This window comes from Pagrus major, chromosome 11, assembly GCF_040436345.1.
Source record: "Pagrus major chromosome 11, Pma_NU_1.0".
Classification (NCBI taxonomy): domain Eukaryota; kingdom Metazoa; phylum Chordata; class Actinopteri; order Spariformes; family Sparidae; genus Pagrus; species Pagrus major.
The window spans coordinates 13,864,042-13,881,404 of record NC_133225.1 but is presented as its reverse complement, the minus strand read 5'-3'; the positions used below and the strand labels follow the sequence as shown (position 1 = coordinate 13,881,404).

Here is a 17,363-nt window from a genome sequence, read left to right as displayed (position 1 = left end):
TTTTTATTTTAAACTGGACTTAAAGCAGCTGTTGACTGTTAATCATGAGCCCAACATATGTATTGAAGACTGTTTTTTAAATATAGATTATAGATATATAGATTTTATTATACATCTTTGGTCCAACAATGTCATAGGACTGCAATCCAAAATATGTGCAATGCTAAATGTGCTTCAAATGCACAATGTACTTTCATTTGAACTCTCAATTATCAAACTGCATTTCTTAATTAATCAATATTCTTATATTTCATAAAGGAAAAACTACAGGAGGTATACATGAGGATTTTAATGAAAGTAACACTTCTACCAAACATTCGGAAAACCTAAATAATGTCTCAGATATTCATTCAATGATAAAACAAATTCAAGTGTTTATCAAATTGTATAATGGCTATTACAAATGGGCTCTGAATCCCTAAATTCTATGTCCTCTAACTACAAAATCTCATACATGACATCAAAAATGTTGTAAAATGGTGAAAGCTGCTCACTTCACAAACTTGCCCGCATTTTTAAGGAAGTGTTCTGAGTTTAACTTCACTTCAACTTTCAACTTTTTTCTTTTACTTTATTACATGATCCTTGCAATCATAACACAATCACCATTATCAACAGTACAGACATCATAGTCATGTTCATCACATCGTATCCTTGCAGCTTCAACACACACTCGCACCAAGTATCGTGCTCCGTACAAGCTAGGTATCCTCAGGACTCAGTGACATTTCTGTATTATCTGTACATTTTGTGATTTTAAATCTATTCACTTCCATGCTACGATAATGCTTTAAGGTAAGCGGAAGGCAGTTGATTTACAAAAATATCATCATAACACAATCATGGCTTCAACTTGAATTAACACAATTGAACAAAACAAAAAGTGCAGAGAAACTAACTTTTTTACCAGTTCTGCAGCCTGAAAAAAATATGAGCAGTGGACCCCAAAGCAAATCCATAATTAAAGACCAAAATGAGTTTGAAATATTCTCTGAACTCCGGACACAGATGTAATCAATGCGGAGACAACAGAAAAAGGTTGCAGAGAAAAAGAATCTGGCGAGAATGCATGTGGACGCACTGGACCACGGGGAGCTCTGTCTGCTGGGTGACATACAGCGAGTTGGGTGGTGCTTGGATTTTCAAAATGGCAGCGAGGTCACAAACTTTCTCATATTACCCCCTTTACAGTACATTTTTCTAAAACATCTGAGGTGAGAAACATGCATTTACAGAATCTTGATTCACATCCGTCAAAGAATCCAGTGTGTCTGCACTTTTAGCGCAAAGTTGCACAGATTTCATAATGATGCGGTGCCAGGGTGACTCCAAAACAGGGCTCCATCATAGGCTTCACCCCAGCAGGCATGTTGAAGGTGAACTGCTGCATGAAGGAGGTGAAGAAGAGGAACAGCTCCATCTTGGCCAGAGTCTCCCCTAGACACAGTCGCTTACCTGAGACAAGAAAACAAACTGAGTATTTCCTTGACGTACAACTATGGCCCAGATTTGAATCTAATTTAGAAATTTTGCCTTCATTTTAGGCCTCGATGAAAGGTTGGAGATTCATCAAACTCAAAAGTCAGTAATCCCCATTGTTAGAGTCTGCTGGTGCCCACTATGAGGGCAAAAGTACTGATGAACAATCCCCACTCCTCTTTTTAAATCATCCCTGGTATGGCATACAGTGAACACCTGGTATACAGCCTGGCCTGAACATACCAGGAGTCTTTCATAAGAAATGCTGACTGTGATAATGCTTCCAATCGGTTAATGAAGGGGTTTCAGTGCAGTGCTGACTGACTGGCCTTCATCATAAGAAGGACATAGTCATGATCCCAGGCATCCAAGGGAGCAGCTAATGACTGAAGTGAGAAACTAATCAAACAAGTGATTGTGTTGCTCCTTACCAGCAGAGAATGGGATGAAAGCAGCAGGCTTCACAAACTTGCCCTCCTCGTTCAGAAAGTGTCCGGGGTTGAAGGTGAAGGGCGTCTCCCACTGATTCTTGTCGAACAGCACTGAGGTCAAATTGGGAATCACTGTAACTCCCTGGTGATTGGAATGGTAATTTGAATTAAAAAGGATGCAACATGGTGGTGTATGTGACATAAAAATTGCATATGAGAGAATTGACCTTTGGGACTGTGTAGCCACCCAGCTGGATGTCCCTGATGGTAACGTGAGGCAGGCTAAGAGGAACTATGTTGCCCATCCTCATGCACTCGTGGATGACGGCGTCAGTGTAGGGCAGGTTTGCACGATCTTCCATGGACGGCTCTCGGGACTGTCCAATCACTCTGTCTATCTCGGCTTGGACCTTTTCTGTTCAATAGGAGAGGAAAAGACAAAAAGCAGGAACAGGATTTCACCAACAGGCTGCAGCAGTACATCTTAACGTTCCCAAGAAACCGCTAATGAAGTGCTATTTGCTAGTGACGTGTTTCTTGTAAAAACAGGCAGCAGCCAATAGCATTGGAATGCAGGTCACTTCCCACCCCCTAACCACCAAATCAAAAATCACTGTAACTGGCCTCCAGGAAGTTATAAACTCTAAAGTAACATTAAAAACACCCACAAAATGGCTTTTTCGCCACTATTGGGCCTGATGCTGGTGTGTAGGTGAGGTATTGAGCTGATTTTCTACCTTGAACCAGTCATAAAAGGACATACAGCATTTTTACACTGGTGTGGAGTTTAATACTTACTTATGAAATTACCACTAATAAATGTGTTCCAGTATCACTCATTTCCACATATCACTGAATACCAACAAAGAGCTTCATTGGCTTGGTTAGTGCTCTTACCCTGAATCTCAGGGTACTTTGCCATGTAGAGCAGAGCCCAGCGCAGGGTGGTGGATGTGGTCTCAGAGCCCGCCACAAACAGATCCCAGACACAAATAACCAGGTTTTCCTCATCAAACGTACTGTCAGCCTGCCCCTTACTCTGAGAATATACACAAACACATTTGTTAGAAAGTGTTGCAAAATAGTTCAGAACAACAACATGTCAGCACTTTAACACATAATCATAATCTTTCACAATTGCAACTTTAGACTTTTTATAACAGGCTTTGGAAAAGGCCGTTAAAATGTGTCTATGCTGTTAGATATGGCCTTAAAGATAGAGCTGTAACAGTGTGTTCACAGTTCGTGTGTCAAGATTACACACAGAGTCCAATCAGCATGACGCAAATGATGCCCAACTCGTAGACTGTCTCCCTGATTTACCAGGTAAATGTTTAACTTTCAGCGAATAATTTGCATGTCCTAGTGTTGTGTGAGGCGGACCAAAAACGGCCCCATCAGATTCTACTCTGTTCCGGATCCGTTTACCGGCGAGTGGAGAGCATGCAGATCACCTTCAAACTTTTGCAAGTGGATTTATATTCACTCCCGCTGAACCTGCTTGCAGCAGTGATCCGCAGAGATGACTTCCATTGTTGGGTGTTTATGTTCTGTTTTGACTGCTGACTGGAGTTGGAGTGGAAATGCATTTTATAAATATACACAGGAGAGGGGAAAAGAAACAGAGAGAAGTCTCTAGTGAGTCCTGAGTTCAGTGAGAGGCTTGACTGAATTCAAATACACAATCACACACACCCTCTGTGGGTGCCGATACTTGCTAACTTACAGCAAATGTACAGTAAAGCATTCTGGCTGTTCGAGGTGATTAAACACTCCCGCAAGTAACGTGAATAACCACAAATGATGCAGTCAAACTCACAGAGGTAATACAAGGCAAACATTTGCTTCATGTTCGGTGTGAACACATTATAAGGGCACGGTCACACATACGCAAAATCAGCAGTGGTGATTATTCACCTCTCGTTCACTTCCATTCTGTGTGAACCAAAGGGCAAACAAGAATATCTGTCAGTGAAGCAAAATGGCTGCAGGTGGAGTTGTTTATTGGTGAACTTTGACTGGGAAAGTCGCAGCCGCAACCAACAGCAAAGACGAGTCTGTGTGTCTAGTCAGTCTCTCAACGTGTGATTGTGCCTTTAGGCAGATGCCTTGGCTAAAGTATACATCTTGTCTTTATATTTTTCACCACATACAAGCAACACAGTGTAAGCAGTAGAAAGGTGCAAATAGTTCAAGTCACCATCTCAATCTCCTTCAGGTAGCAGTCGATGTAGTCTCTTGGGTCTGAGGGATCAAAGTTTTTTTTGTGCTCCTTCAGCTCTTCCCTTATGAAGTCCTTTGTATCATTCGAGAGTTGAGTGTGTGTCTTATGTGGCCCTGGCAAAGAATTCATCAGCAGAGGGAATGTGTTGTAAAGCTGCAGAGGAAAGCAGGTTGGAACAATAACGTATTAATGAGTTGGAATGAGTTTGTTTTTGAGACAGTCTGATTTAATTTCTGATTTAATTTTGAAATCTTACAACTTAGGTACCTGTGTAAAACATAAATAAAAATGGAATGCAATGATTTGCGAATTCTTTTCGACCAATGTTCAGTTGAATACAGTACAAAGAACAGATAATATCTGGTCTGGCCTGCCCACAGTCCAGCCTCTGCATTGTCTCATTGGAATAAGATGACATGTTGCTGAAAATGTGAGCATGTGTTGCTCCAAAACCTTTTTAAGAACAATTGTTCCTCATTGCACAACTGTCCTTAAACTGTCACCAATTACTGGTTTGCCTGTGGAATATTCTAAACTGCTGTTCCTTGGGCATTGCACAACTTTCCCAGTCTTTTGTTGCCCTTGTCCCAACTTTTTTGCATCATGTTGCAATCATCAAAATCAGAATGAGTGTATATTTACAAAATGCATTAAAATTCATCAATCATCAAATGTCTTGTGTTTGCACTGTACTAAATCAAATACAGTCAAAAAGGACTTGCAAATCATTGCATTCTGTTGTTATTACGTTTTACACAGTGTCCCAACATTTTTGGGATCGGGTTTAGACATTTATAATCTTGAGCTGTGTTTTTACTAAATGTTACATACCTTTGCCCAAAATAAAGCCACTGTATGAATAAAAAACTGTTTCACAATGAGGAATGTGCTGCACAACAATGGCACACAGTTTTAAGATTTCATTAATATTTTTTAAATAATGTACCTGCGCCCAAAGGGAGGCTTCAAGCTGGAGACCTACTTCAAACCCCCTTATCATTTTCATGAACTTCTCATCACTGTACTCAAAGCGGTGACCGAAAACCAGGGAGCAGATGATGTTGGAGACGATGTTGCTGATGATTTTTTGTGGATCGAATGGCTTGCCTCCACAATTAAACAGAAAATTAGATGTAATTTGTGCAATTTTGATTGTGTATCATTCAGATATGTGCATGCACTATTTACCTTTGAAGCTACTGAAGTGTTTTGCGCAAAATGTGATTTCATCCAAGATGACAGGTTCAAGCGACTTCTTGCCAAATCCAAAAAATCTCAGGGTCGAAAGTGCAAAACGCCTCTGCTGCTTCCATATGTGCCCATTACTGAAAATTACACCTGATGGGAAACACATCAATGGTAGATAAAAGTTGAAGCAGATAGAAATCAGGTAAATGAAGGAATATTCATTAAATGTGAAACATCGACAGTCCAAGTCCCACAAAACTTCTTTATTGCTCAAATTAATTCTATCACAATAACAAGGGAGGAGATGTAGATCAAAAGAATCGTGAAGATTGACATCATGTAGATTGACATGTAGACTTGTCATATAGGGGATGGCTCAGTAGCTAAAATCACATCTGTATTTTTGTTGATTCAGTGTCTAATTTCAACATATATAATAAGTTTTTATATGTTTAAAATAATAAGGAAAAAATGTGTTTCATATCAATATGACTGTATGTAACTTAAAAATACAACATGCCCATTGAAAAGGCTTAAACATAACCTCTGAACTCACTCAAACCTATGACTAAATACAATCTATAACACTTCAGGGGGAAAATACCTTCCTCTACAGGCATTGCAGGAGTCGCACTGAAATTAGATCTGCGACTATACAGGCTTTATCTGCATGTGTGTGTTATGTCCTCTCACCTAGTCCATGGATTGTCTTATCCAGCAAAGGGACGACTGGACGGTCTACCAGACTGTCTCCCTGATTCACCAGAGCTTCTTTCAGAACCTCAAACCTGTTTAATACCACTTGCCATTCCCGGCCCATTCGCAGGCTGTACACATCTCCATATTTCTCTGCTAACTGTGAATGGTTTTGACAGAGGAGGAACAGCATGATTCTTCACACAACAGATGACGGGAAAATTATATTTTTGGCATCTGTTAATCTACCTGTGTCATGCTCTCATGGGTCCTGTTGTGGTCCACAGTGAACATGTTGCCCACAATAGGCCATGCCCAGGGTCCCGGAGGGAAGCTGGCCTTCCGACGGTTCTTAAAATAATCTGCAGTGATGAGGAAAACTGCAATGAAGAGCAGCAGACTTTGGACATCCCAGTCCACGTAGGATCCAACTGCAGAAAAGATTGAATTCATTTTAAAAACAGGGCCTCGAGCCTGTCTGACTCAAGGCTGTGTTTTTGTTTCTTCTCCTGTGGGACAAAAAGTTTTTGTTGTGTTTCCAGGAGCCAGCAGCTTCACTCTGTGTGAGGGAGAGGCTTGGTGTTATCAGCTTTGGCAATACAGCGGATATTTAGTGCTGGACTCTGACCCCTTTACACAGTATCAAACATTGCAAATAAATGACTGCTGTTTGGTGTGAATAAGGTGAAGTGTAATCCAATTAGAAAAGAAAAACCGACAGACAAATGCACCAGATTGCACTTTGAAGTCTCTGTTAAACTGCCTCTTGATGGTCATTGCCCTATAAAACAATAAAAAAAAATAAAAAAAAACCTTCAGTGGTGTTGACCGTTGAGCTCTGCTGTTCGCTTAAGGCCCTGTCAACTCATTTGTTCTGAGCTTGGTTAATTGAGCCTTGTGACATTGGTGATGTAACTTGTGTAATTGCTCTCTTCACTCTCTTTCTGCCCTTCTGGTGCCAGCAGACACCTGGAAACCTTCCAGCAGGGCACGCTTTGCAAACACTTCACATTTCAATGTATGTGATGTCCTCTGTCCTGACCAATATCGGAACCAAAGCTATGTCCTTGCCTGAATTAAAAAAGTTATTGTCCCTTGTGCTCTCCTTTTTTTCCCCCACATCCGACTAATTAAGGTATACCAACACCTATTGCTTGGAAATGTTGTTCCTAACAGTCTGTTATAAGAATTAAATGGCTATTTCTGCGTTGATGGATTTTACTCATATCTTTGCTTGATATTATTCCATGAAAATGTTTTGTATAACATTTTCACTGATTTAAATTGCAATTCATTCTGGCATATATGATCATAAAGGCTTGTTTTACAAGCCACCAAGATCCTCAGACTTCTCTGTCTGTGTCATTTTTTAAAGGCTCTGTTCAGTTCTTTTACTGCAGGCTGGGGAAAAAAGCAGTTTAATTATGGACCACATTTTGCACCTTCACCACAGGTTCTGCTGCCATTACCTATAAGATTTCTCTTAATTATAATGTAGAGAACTAGTCAAAATCATGAAAACAGCATCAGACCTAAAATAGGCCTATACAAGTAGGCTAGACACAGGTTTCTAATAATTTACCTATTGTTTTTCAACGCATACTAGCGTATTGATTTTAAATGCATGATTGCAGTGTATTGTGATTTTTTTCTTCTTCAACTTTTAGAGCATAAAACGTCAACTGAGTGAGTAGAAGGGGGAAATGTTGTGGAGTTATATGAGTATTTAATGTCTTATCAGTAAATCTGTGGCCTGTTGTGCATCTGGACAACTTCTTGTGATCGCATCAAATTTAGGCTTTAAACCTGCATCACCACTACGATGATGAAGTCAGTTTGGTGTCTTCAGAGCTGAAATATTTGACGGAGCTCATTTTACATCACCATATTCAACGCTGAATTCTTTATTTTTATATTTGACCTAATTATGTCACCAAGTGGGTGAACGGGACGTTTATTGTGAAAGTGCTACGACCGGAAACTGTGAAAGTCCTACGACCGGAAACTGTGTGTGGTTGTTTCCGCTGACTTGTTAGCTGCTCGTGTGACCTGCCCGTGTCCTCCAGCACTCGAGACTTGACAGCCGGTCATTTAAGGACAAGATCACCAGAATCATGGTTTTCGAGGAGAAGATGATCATGAACGGAGAGCCCGACGATGTTAGTAGCTTTCGCAGATTCACAACAGCTCTGCAGTGCCAGTAACGTTTGGTCGTTGTCAGCTAGCAAGCTAATACAACACGGCTAACTAAGCTAACGCTAATTCACCTAGCCTTAGCTTGCGTTAGCATTAGCCACCGTTAATATTCAAAAAGGTTGGAGGTGTTCACGCAGCGAAATTATAAGTGCATACTGGCTGACTAGTTGTCGGACGTGTAATTAATACAAAAAACAACAGCGTTATCTGATGGGTTTTAGTGAATGGTGTTATTGATGTGGTTGTGTATGTCTGTTACAGGAGGAGGAAGAAGAAGAGGAGGAGGAAGAGGAAGAAATGGTGGTATGTTTAAAGGAGATGCCCTTGTGAAATCAAAACATGTTTACAGTCCTGTTTACTGTGATTACGCATTTGATAACAAGTCTGGCCGCCATTTTTATATTTGACTTGACTATTTATAGAATATAGCAATTGTCAAGCGAGGAAAGGAGCATTTATTTTTAGGAAGCTTCAGGAAAGGGCAAACAATATTAAACCAACCAATAAAATACATTGGTGTTCAAGCTGTGGACCAATACTTAGCCCAAGGGTATGTATAAATGATGTGTAAGTACAAAAACCATGTGTACATCTTTCCTCACACATAAACTGGTATTCATAAAGGATGAATGTGGAGTGGGGATGTGCGTACACACAGTTTTCAAGAGATGGTTGCGGGTGAAAGATGAGGTGGGAAATGAAACCTTAGAGTAAAACACTGTTCCTGGCGTTTGCCAATTTAACTGATTGTGTTATTATTATGTCGTCTGCACAGCATTCAGTAAGAGGCACATTTATAAACTTAATTATAAAGTATTTATTAGTGATGGCTCTTATAATTACTTTTATTTATACTGGAGACATCACCTCCCTGTTAATTATCTCCTCATTTGATCCTCAATTGTGAAGCACTTTGTAAATATGAATATGAGCTTTATAATAATCATTGATCATCCCTCTTATGTCTAGTAATGATGATTGAGATATTCCTGCAGTGATGGATTACAGGTGCATGTGTGATGCGCACTGTAAATAGCCACAGCCATGCATACGGGTTGAATGTATGACAGCTGTTTGGATGCTGTTGGAGAGCCTCACTGTTGCAACCCAATCAGTTGTACTTTGTTTGTACTTACCACTGACAGGTCTAATGAGTGGTGGAGCAGAGAAAGGAATTGATATGCAAACAGATGTTTCAAGGCGTTTCTATGTCAATATATAGATAATTGGGAGAGTGGAAGGGAAGCTTGTGCACCTGTGCCAGTTTCCATAATGATTGAGGTTTATGAAACAGAATCGGACGTGCACACTACCATATAAATCTGATGAAAAAGAATGCAAATGTATGTTTCTGTCTTTCTACGTACACACAGTTTTAGTCGTGAATCTACACAGAGGCCCCTGATGTCTTTCCCCTACCTGACCAACAATGACCAGACGTGGGGTCATTTCAGGCCTTGTCCATCGCGGCCCCTCCCTACAGAACTTTATCTATAAATACATGTCAGGTGTTTTCTCCCTCTCCATATAAAAGAAACCTCAATACTTGCCATTGTAACACCCACAGAGTTTTAATAGATTTGATGTTTAAGTTAATAAGGGTGGATGTTTCTGTGGGTGTGTTTTGTCTCTTTGTGGATAATGGAACATTTCCCCTCTGAATGCCCTGTACGCTTTATCAGGAGAGGTTCATGGTCACCTTGGAGTTGGAGATGTTTAGATTTAGTTAATCCAGGTTTTAAACAGGACAGGATCGATTGATCGTCTGCTGAATGTGTTTTATTGTTTATTATTAATCTGTACTCATGAAAGTACATACTCTGAATGCTGCATATTCTGTTAAAGGATCCTATTGATGCGATGCGACAGAAGTGTGAAGAGGCGGAGCATTGCGTTCACACTCGGTCGCGCCTGGAGGAGTGTGAGACCAGAGTTGGCTCTCGGTCTATGACAGCGGAGGATTGTACTGAGGAGCTGTTTGACTTCCTACATGCTCGGGACCACTGTGTAAGTGTGACATTTGCCAACTTAACCAATCAGAAAGCAAAAAAATTGTAGGGGAAGACAAACTAAGTGAAGCAGCACGTCATTGCTTGCAAAAAACGACATACTGCAATGTTGGCTAAACATTGGCCACTGGCACTGCCTTTCCTTCTGACACGCCCACTTCTCAATGACTTTCTGGTCAGTCAGTCAGTCATCTTTGTCTCTTTTCGTTTGATAGCATGGCCAGTGAAGGTTGCTTACTGCCATTAAACAACAAGTGTTGTTCGAGCGAAATCAAACCAATTTTATTTATATAGCCCAAAATCACAATCACATTGCCTCAATGGGCTTTACAATCTGTACAGTGAACAATATCCTCTATCCTTAGACCCTCGATTCGAGTGAGGAAAAACTTGCCATGTTGAGGGGAAAAAAACCCTTTTAACAGGGGGAAAAATAAATAGATGCAATAGATGTTGCATGTACAAAAGAACAACAAAATCACAGTTTACAAGTTGCATTGACAGAATATCTGATACAAATTATAATATATGTAAAGTGTCCAGGATCCAGGAGACGACTGAGCAGGCCTATGCATCGCCAATTGGCGCACGAGCCACACGACCTCCTCCCCACCATGGTGACCTGGAAGAGGGCAGGCCACACAAGATAAATAGCAGTAAAACGGAGCTAGTTATGTGCACTACCTATAAATGATTATGATTATGTGTTCACATTGACAGATTAAAAAATAACTGGTCACATTACTGAACTACAGAAAGATTAAAAATGTGCCTCAAAGAGGCCAAGGTTTATGAGTAGTTGGCTCTGGTTCATCTTAAGCTTTCACCTGAAGACCTCTGTCAGCTACCTGCCATTCTTTTGTCCAGATGATTAGCCAATAAAGTTGCATGTGTTACTGTCAAATCTCCTTTGCAACAGTTTTCTAGAGTTCCCCTTTTACCGAAGTGAAATATGCTCAGCACCGCTCCTCAAGGTTAACAATGATTCGTATTGTAAGGATGGATCTTCACAGATTTCAGGATACACTGTCTTTGTGTATTGATGAAATTATAATAATAGAATAAAAGGTCCTCACAACATGTGCAAGCAAGGCTTTGATGCTCTGGCAGACATATGCAGCCCTTAACACATTTTCCTCTAATTACAAAAAGATTTTACTTTATTAAAATACACGTTATTTTATCTATGACCCCTTTCTCTTTTATTTGTAAGTATATCCTTACAGTAGGGAAAAGGACTGTAGTGTAGGTACTGTAAGATTGCCAAAGAGGTGCATGAAAATAACATTGATGTGCATGTCAATCACATATGTATAAGTAACATCAGCAGGGGTACATCAGTTTATAATCCATTTTCCATTCATTATCTATAAACGTTTATACTTGGAGGGCTGGAGCCAGCTCATTGCAAAGTCGACACATAGTAACAAACAACCATTCAAGCTCACATTGAAAACCCACACAGGCACTGGGAGAACATGCAAAACTCCTCACAGGAGACCCCAGCTGTCTGGCAGGTTCGAACCCAGAATCTTCTCGTGCTAAGGCAGCAGGGCTAACCACTGGACAACTGTGCTGCCAACATTAGTTTAAAATGAACAAAAAATATATGATGCAATTGCTTTTGACCTCCATGTTACATAAATTATTAATACTTGCAATGATCAGTTTACCTTACCTTGCACTGTATTGTATGTTTGTATTAATGAAATGTCCTCTCATGTCTCCTCTAGGTGGCGCACAAACTGTTCCATTCAGTCAAATGAAGTTGTCCTGATTGTTGCAAAACTGGCTGATGACATTCTTCAAATATTGTATTATGTAGAGAACATGGTTTTAAATGCATCCATATGTGAATCTGCTGTATGTTAAATGTATGCTATACTGTATCTGCTCATGAGAAAAAACATAACTATTAACAAGGTAGCCTGAGTCGACATTTCATTAAAGTGGATGGCTTGAAAACCTTCACTTGTGTAACAAGTTTTTTTTAACCCTCGTATTGTCTTCCCATTTACTACGCACCTTTCGTCCTCTTGGGTCAAATTGACTCGGTCTGTTTTGACTGCTTATAAAGCATGAGGTATAAAATGATCACCAAATTTTTTTGTTTTAACTTTTTAGTGAACATATATCTTACATATCTAACATATATTTTACACTTATCTTTGTAATTTATGCTATGATAGACCTCATTTACATAAAATTATACTTCATTTTTTAGTTAATATCACAGACTGGTATATGTCAAAGTTTAGTCAGAATATTGTTTTGAAACCATTTCATTTTTTGAATGGCTGCAAATAGTCACACCTGTTGTCCTCCTGGGTCAAATTGACCTGGTCTTGTTTGACTGTTTTATAAAGCATGAAGTATAAAATGATAACACAATTCTGTGTTACACCTTTTAGTCAACTTGTTTCCAACACGTTACCACAAATTTTACATACATTTTTGTAATGTATGGTATATACCTAATTTCCATGAAATAATACCTAATTTTTGAGTAAAAAAAGCAGGAATTATGAATTATTTTGACTATAGATAGGATCAGGGGCACATATGTTGATGCATATCACAGACTGGTATATGTCAAAGTTAAGTCAGGATATTGTTTTGAAACCATTTACATTTTTTTAATGGCAGCAAATAGTCACACCTTCCTCTCTAGAGGTAGATCAGAAGTTGTGATGAAATTAGGTTTACACATCTGTAGCTTTGAAGTTGTGTGTGTGTGGGTGTGAGTGTTAGAGGTCATTGTGTGTGTGTGTGTGTGTGTTAGAGGTCATTGTGTGTGTGTGTGTGTGTGTGTGTATGTCCATTGTGCTGCAGAGTGAAATGTGAAATGCCCCAAGGATGCTGTAAACTCAGTTTTTTTGTTTGTTATCTTGTCCCCAATTGGAGGAAGGCATATCAAAGCCCAATGCAATGCAATGCCCAATGTGTGTGTGTGTGTATGTGTATGTGTGTGTGTGTGTGTGTGTGTGTGTGTGTGTGTGTGTGTGTGTGTGTGTGTGTGTGTGTGTGTGTGTGTGTGTAGCCCCATGTAGGTAGATCAGAAGTTGTGATGAAATTAGGTTTACTGTATCTGTAGCTTTGAAGTTACTTGGAAGAAAAACAAAGTTCTGACATATTAACTTTTGAAAACGGCTCAAGTTGACCCAAAGACAACAGGAGGGTTAATGACTATAAATCCAATAAAGTTTTGTCAATGATTGTTGTGAAGTGCAGCTTCCTGATGTAGAGTCAGGAGTCAGGTTGTTCACCCGCTGTGTAGAGTTACTGCAGGTGATTATTACCCATGGAAAACAAGAAGGGGAGTTAAAGGTTTAAATTTTCACTGAAATTGTGGTTTTTATCTAGGGCACTTAACTAATAGACACAGAAAGGAACAAAGGACACAATTGGAGGACAAGAGTGTTTGACTTCCTGCACACTCGGGACCAAGTATGACATTTGCCAATTGTAACGAATATGTGACATATATTATTTAAAATACACTTCAAAGGAGCCAAGGCTCAATAAAGTACCGGTAAATGCTAAATGGTTTGTAGACCTCTGTGTCAGCCAGTATCAGCATGTTATTTTAATGAGCCATTGTACAATTGTAAATTTATTGTATTACTTTTCCAACCTGGATGAGTTGGAATCCACCTCACTGATGGATATTAAGAAAAACTAATAATAAAGGTCTTTTTTGCTTGTATAGGTCATATAGAGGCATCAGTTTTAAATCGACTGTCATAACCAGTTAAAAGTTGTAGTATTAAGTACTAATCTTCACAGATTTTGGGATACACTGTCTTTTTGTACCAAAGAAATAATAAGTGGTCCTCACAAAAAAAATTATGTCCAATGTGTACAGCTGGGCTTACATATAATTTTATCATTTCCGTACATATCATTTTGTTGTACAATCCAGTGTTGAATAATGATAGTGAGCATTTCTACAATACTAAAAGATGCTTCACTAAAGACAAAGGAGGGGGCCACAGGAAACAATGGAGCTATCTATTAGCAAGCATTAACATTTAACAGAGGCTCAGAGGCCTTGTTTCAGTGGTTAGACTTTGTAGTCTGATCTTAACATGAACTCCAGTAACTGACACTGAAATGAGTATCAGCACTGTAAAGTTCCTTATTGTGGCCTGTAAAACAATTCATTTGTGCCTTTATAATGGCTTTATGACAATGAGAGTTGACTGAGGATTGTGGGAATATTTTTGTTTGATAAATTTACCTTTAAAGGATGAATTCACCCAAAAATGAAAATTCAATAATTTCCAATCACACCCATGCAGATGTAAAGTCGGATGAAGTTTCGTACTTCACAAAATATTTCCGGAGCAGAACAGCATTGCAGCATTCCTCCAAATATCAAGTAGTTCGGGACTTAAAACAGAAAACGGCAACTCAAAACAAAAACATAAAATGGCTCCTCACAGCTCGACCGGCGAGTGAGGACACCCCAAGATCCCAAATAATTAAAGGGTGTAAATAATGTCTTTTCAAATCAATTTGGGATCTTCCGGAGACTTGGATTAAGCTGGATACTGGAGCTGCATGAAGTCTTAATGCTGTCTTTCAGTTGTTTTTTAAGTTTTAAAACAAGTCCCCATCTTCTTCACTTGTTTAAAGTCCCTCCCCTTGCATCAATTAAACCCCTGAAAACTCATCTCCTAAAAATGACATATTTTGGGGTTTTATTCCATGAAAAAAATCCCTATGTGGCTTTAAAATGGTTTGGATGTAACTCTACAACTTTGCGTTATTAAGTATGCAATGTTCTATTGATATGACTTATTCTGGATGCAGCTCGTTTCCCAGCAGTGTTATGTTAATGAGATTGCCCCACTGCACAAGATGACATGATTGGTTCCTTAGGTTTGTGACATATAGTGCCGAGGTCACATCCCTTCCCGTGGACATCATTGGACCTTATTTTGGAAAAAAATGTCTAAAGCAGAAATGCATAGCTATGGCGTTGGCTGGTTATTTTGCTCATGATACGCTTGTATAATATAAAAATACACCATTTTGATAGGTTAACAAGGTTAAAAACTTTCTCTGGAGGGGGTCTTTACGAGAATGCTGCAAAACTTTTTTTTTTACTGTGAAGCTTCAGAAATGTTTTGTGGACCACGAAACTTAACCAGACTTTCCATCAGCATGGGACAGAAACCCTGAGAGGATAACTTTTTTTTGGTGAAGTCAAAAGTTTACATACACGTAAAGAAAATGTAATACATACATACATACAATAATTCTAATATTTGGTTAAATGTCCCTTGGCCATTTTCACCACCTACATATATATATATATATATATATATATATATATATATATATATATACACACACACATATATATATATATATATATATACACACACACATATATATATATATATATATACACACACATATATATATATATATATATATATATATATATATATATATATATACACACACATATATATATATATATATACACACACATATACATATATATATATATATACACACACATATATATATATATACACAGATATATACATATATATATATATTTATATATATATATATATATATATATATATATATATATATATATACATACATATATATATATATATATATATATATATATATATATATATATATATATGTATACTGTTATCAAGTGGCCTCTCTCTTAAACAATGTGGTAGGTCACCTGTTGCCTGTTGGGCTTTATTTTGTTTATTTGAGGAGCCAAGTCACTTTTTTGAGTTTCCATAGAGCTGGCTGCTTGTTTTCTCTCGCGAGATCTGGCAACACTGCTGTCATGATACACATTTTCTTTACGAGTGTATGTAAACTTTTGACCGCCACCGTATAATGACTGAGACGAGCAGCACTGGCGCCCTCCATCTTGTAAATCACATTGCCCTTACACAACATGCTTTTCCCAAGAGAGGCCTCCCTGTTGTCACGGCGGTAGTCTGAGTCAGTTTGCACTCATCGCGGTGGAGTTGAAGGAGCTCCACCATGAATATTTAACCAAACACCTTAACCGCACCCACCTTTAAGCAACAGCCGGTGTGGGGTCAGCCTTAGGAAAACAACCGTCATCCTTGCACTTGGAGTAAAGACGACCTGACGTTGGGGGGGAACCATGGATAATGTGAAACTGTATCTTCGGGGAGTTGAGCTTGACAGACGGACGGCAGCAGGACTGGCCGGTGCCGTCGGTGTGGTGGGAGCCCTGACGGTGCTGGTCCGGACGGTCAGCAGCCGCCGAGTCGCGAAGGAAAAGATCCAGAGAGCCAGAGACCGGCGAGATGAGAGCCTGCAGCGGGCTGAGCAGGCGGTGCTCCGGTACAAGGAGTCGGTGAGAGCTGGGGCTTGGAGGGAAAGTTGTAAACACCGTCTTACCTGCTTTTAACTCTGTTCAGTATCATGTTTACCACGAACGATGAACTGGCATCATGTGGTGCCAGCAAGTAAAACTAATTGCTTACTTAACCCTCGTATTGTCTTCCCATTTACTATGCACCTTTTGTCCTCTCGGGTCAAATTGACCCGGTCTGTTTTGACTGCTTATAAAGCATGAGGTATGAAATGATCACCAAATTTTTTTGTTTCAACTTTTTAGTGAACATATATCTTACATATCTAACATATATTTTACACTTATTTTTGTAATTTATGGTATGATAGACCTCATTTACATAAAATTATACCAAATTTTTGAGTAAAAAAAAGCAGAAATTCTCAATTATTTTCACTATGGTTATGATCACAGGCACACAAGTAGATGGAATATCACAGACTGGTTTGACTGTTTATAAAGCATGAAGTATAAAATGATAACACAATTCTGTGTTATACCTTTTAGTCAACTTGTTTCCAACACATTACCACAAATTTTACATACATTTTTGTAATGTATGGTATAATATACCTAATTTCCATGGAATTATACCTAATTTTTGAGTAAAAAAGCAGGAATTATGAATTATTTTGACTCTAGTTAGGATCAGAGGCACATATGTTGATGCACAGACTGGTATATGTCAAAGTTTAGTCAGGATATTGTTTTGAAACCATTAAAAAAAATTCTGTTGTCCTCCTCTCTCTGTAGGTAGATCAGAA

The 17,363-nt window shown here is 38.9% G+C and overlaps 3 protein-coding genes across 3 annotated transcripts in view; 2 read left to right on the top strand and 1 right to left on the bottom strand.

Moving 5' to 3' along the window:
* Nucleotides 1–274: 274 nt before the first annotated feature.
* On the bottom strand, nt 275–6,581 carry LOC141004364 (cytochrome P450 2J4-like). The gene is made up of 9 exons (XM_073475810.1): nt 6,268–6,581; nt 6,016–6,178; nt 5,323–5,472; nt 5,081–5,241; nt 4,111–4,287; nt 2,808–2,949; nt 2,138–2,325; nt 1,911–2,052; nt 275–1,455 (listed from the first exon to the last, which is right to left on the bottom strand). Exons 1-9 carry the CDS (start codon nt 6,469–6,471, stop codon nt 1,280–1,282), a joined length of 1,503 nt encoding a protein of 500 aa, XP_073331911.1. The 5' UTR covers nt 6,472–6,581; the 3' UTR covers nt 275–1,279.
* Nucleotides 6,582–7,997: 1,416 nt separating this feature from the next.
* uqcrh (ubiquinol-cytochrome c reductase hinge protein) lies at nt 7,998–12,194 on the top strand. The gene is made up of 4 exons (XM_073475820.1): nt 7,998–8,177; nt 8,476–8,517; nt 10,060–10,221; nt 11,957–12,194. The coding sequence occupies exons 1-4, from the start codon at nt 8,133–8,135 to the stop codon at nt 11,987–11,989; spliced, it is 282 nt and encodes a 93-aa protein (XP_073331921.1). The 5' UTR covers nt 7,998–8,132; the 3' UTR covers nt 11,990–12,194.
* A 3,982-nt stretch (nt 12,195–16,176) lies between these two features.
* faah (fatty acid amide hydrolase) overlaps nt 16,177–17,363 on the top strand; it is a 92,604-nt gene continuing 91,417 nt past the window's right edge. Inside the window, exon 1 of the mRNA XM_073475816.1 lies at nt 16,177–16,599. Coding sequence (XP_073331917.1) covers nt 16,384–16,599 — 216 coding nt within the window. The 5' untranslated portion in view covers nt 16,177–16,383. The remainder of the gene's footprint in view (nt 16,600–17,363) is intronic.

Bases quoted from the DNA above. Each gene is read 5' to 3' on its own strand.
- LOC141004364 (XM_073475810.1), bottom strand. From the start codon at position 6,471: ATGAATTCAATCTTTTCTGCAGTTGGATCCTACGTGGACTGGGATGTC. The intron at 5,242-5,322 runs GTAAATAGTGCA...TTAATTGTGGAG, and splicing joins ACACTTCAGTAGCTTCAAAG to GCAAGCCATTCGATCCACAA. The intron at 2,950-4,110 runs GTGACTTGAACT...GTATATTCTCAG, and splicing joins ACCTGAAGGAGATTGAGATG to AGTAAGGGGCAGGCTGACAG.
- uqcrh (XM_073475820.1), top strand. From the start codon at position 8,133: ATGGTTTTCGAGGAGAAGATGATCATGAACGGAGAGCCCGACGAT. The intron at 8,518-10,059 runs GTATGTTTAAAG...ATTCTGTTAAAG, and splicing joins AGGAAGAGGAAGAAATGGTG to GATCCTATTGATGCGATGCG. The intron at 10,222-11,956 runs GTAAGTGTGACA...TGTCTCCTCTAG, and splicing joins TACATGCTCGGGACCACTGT to GTGGCGCACAAACTGTTCCA.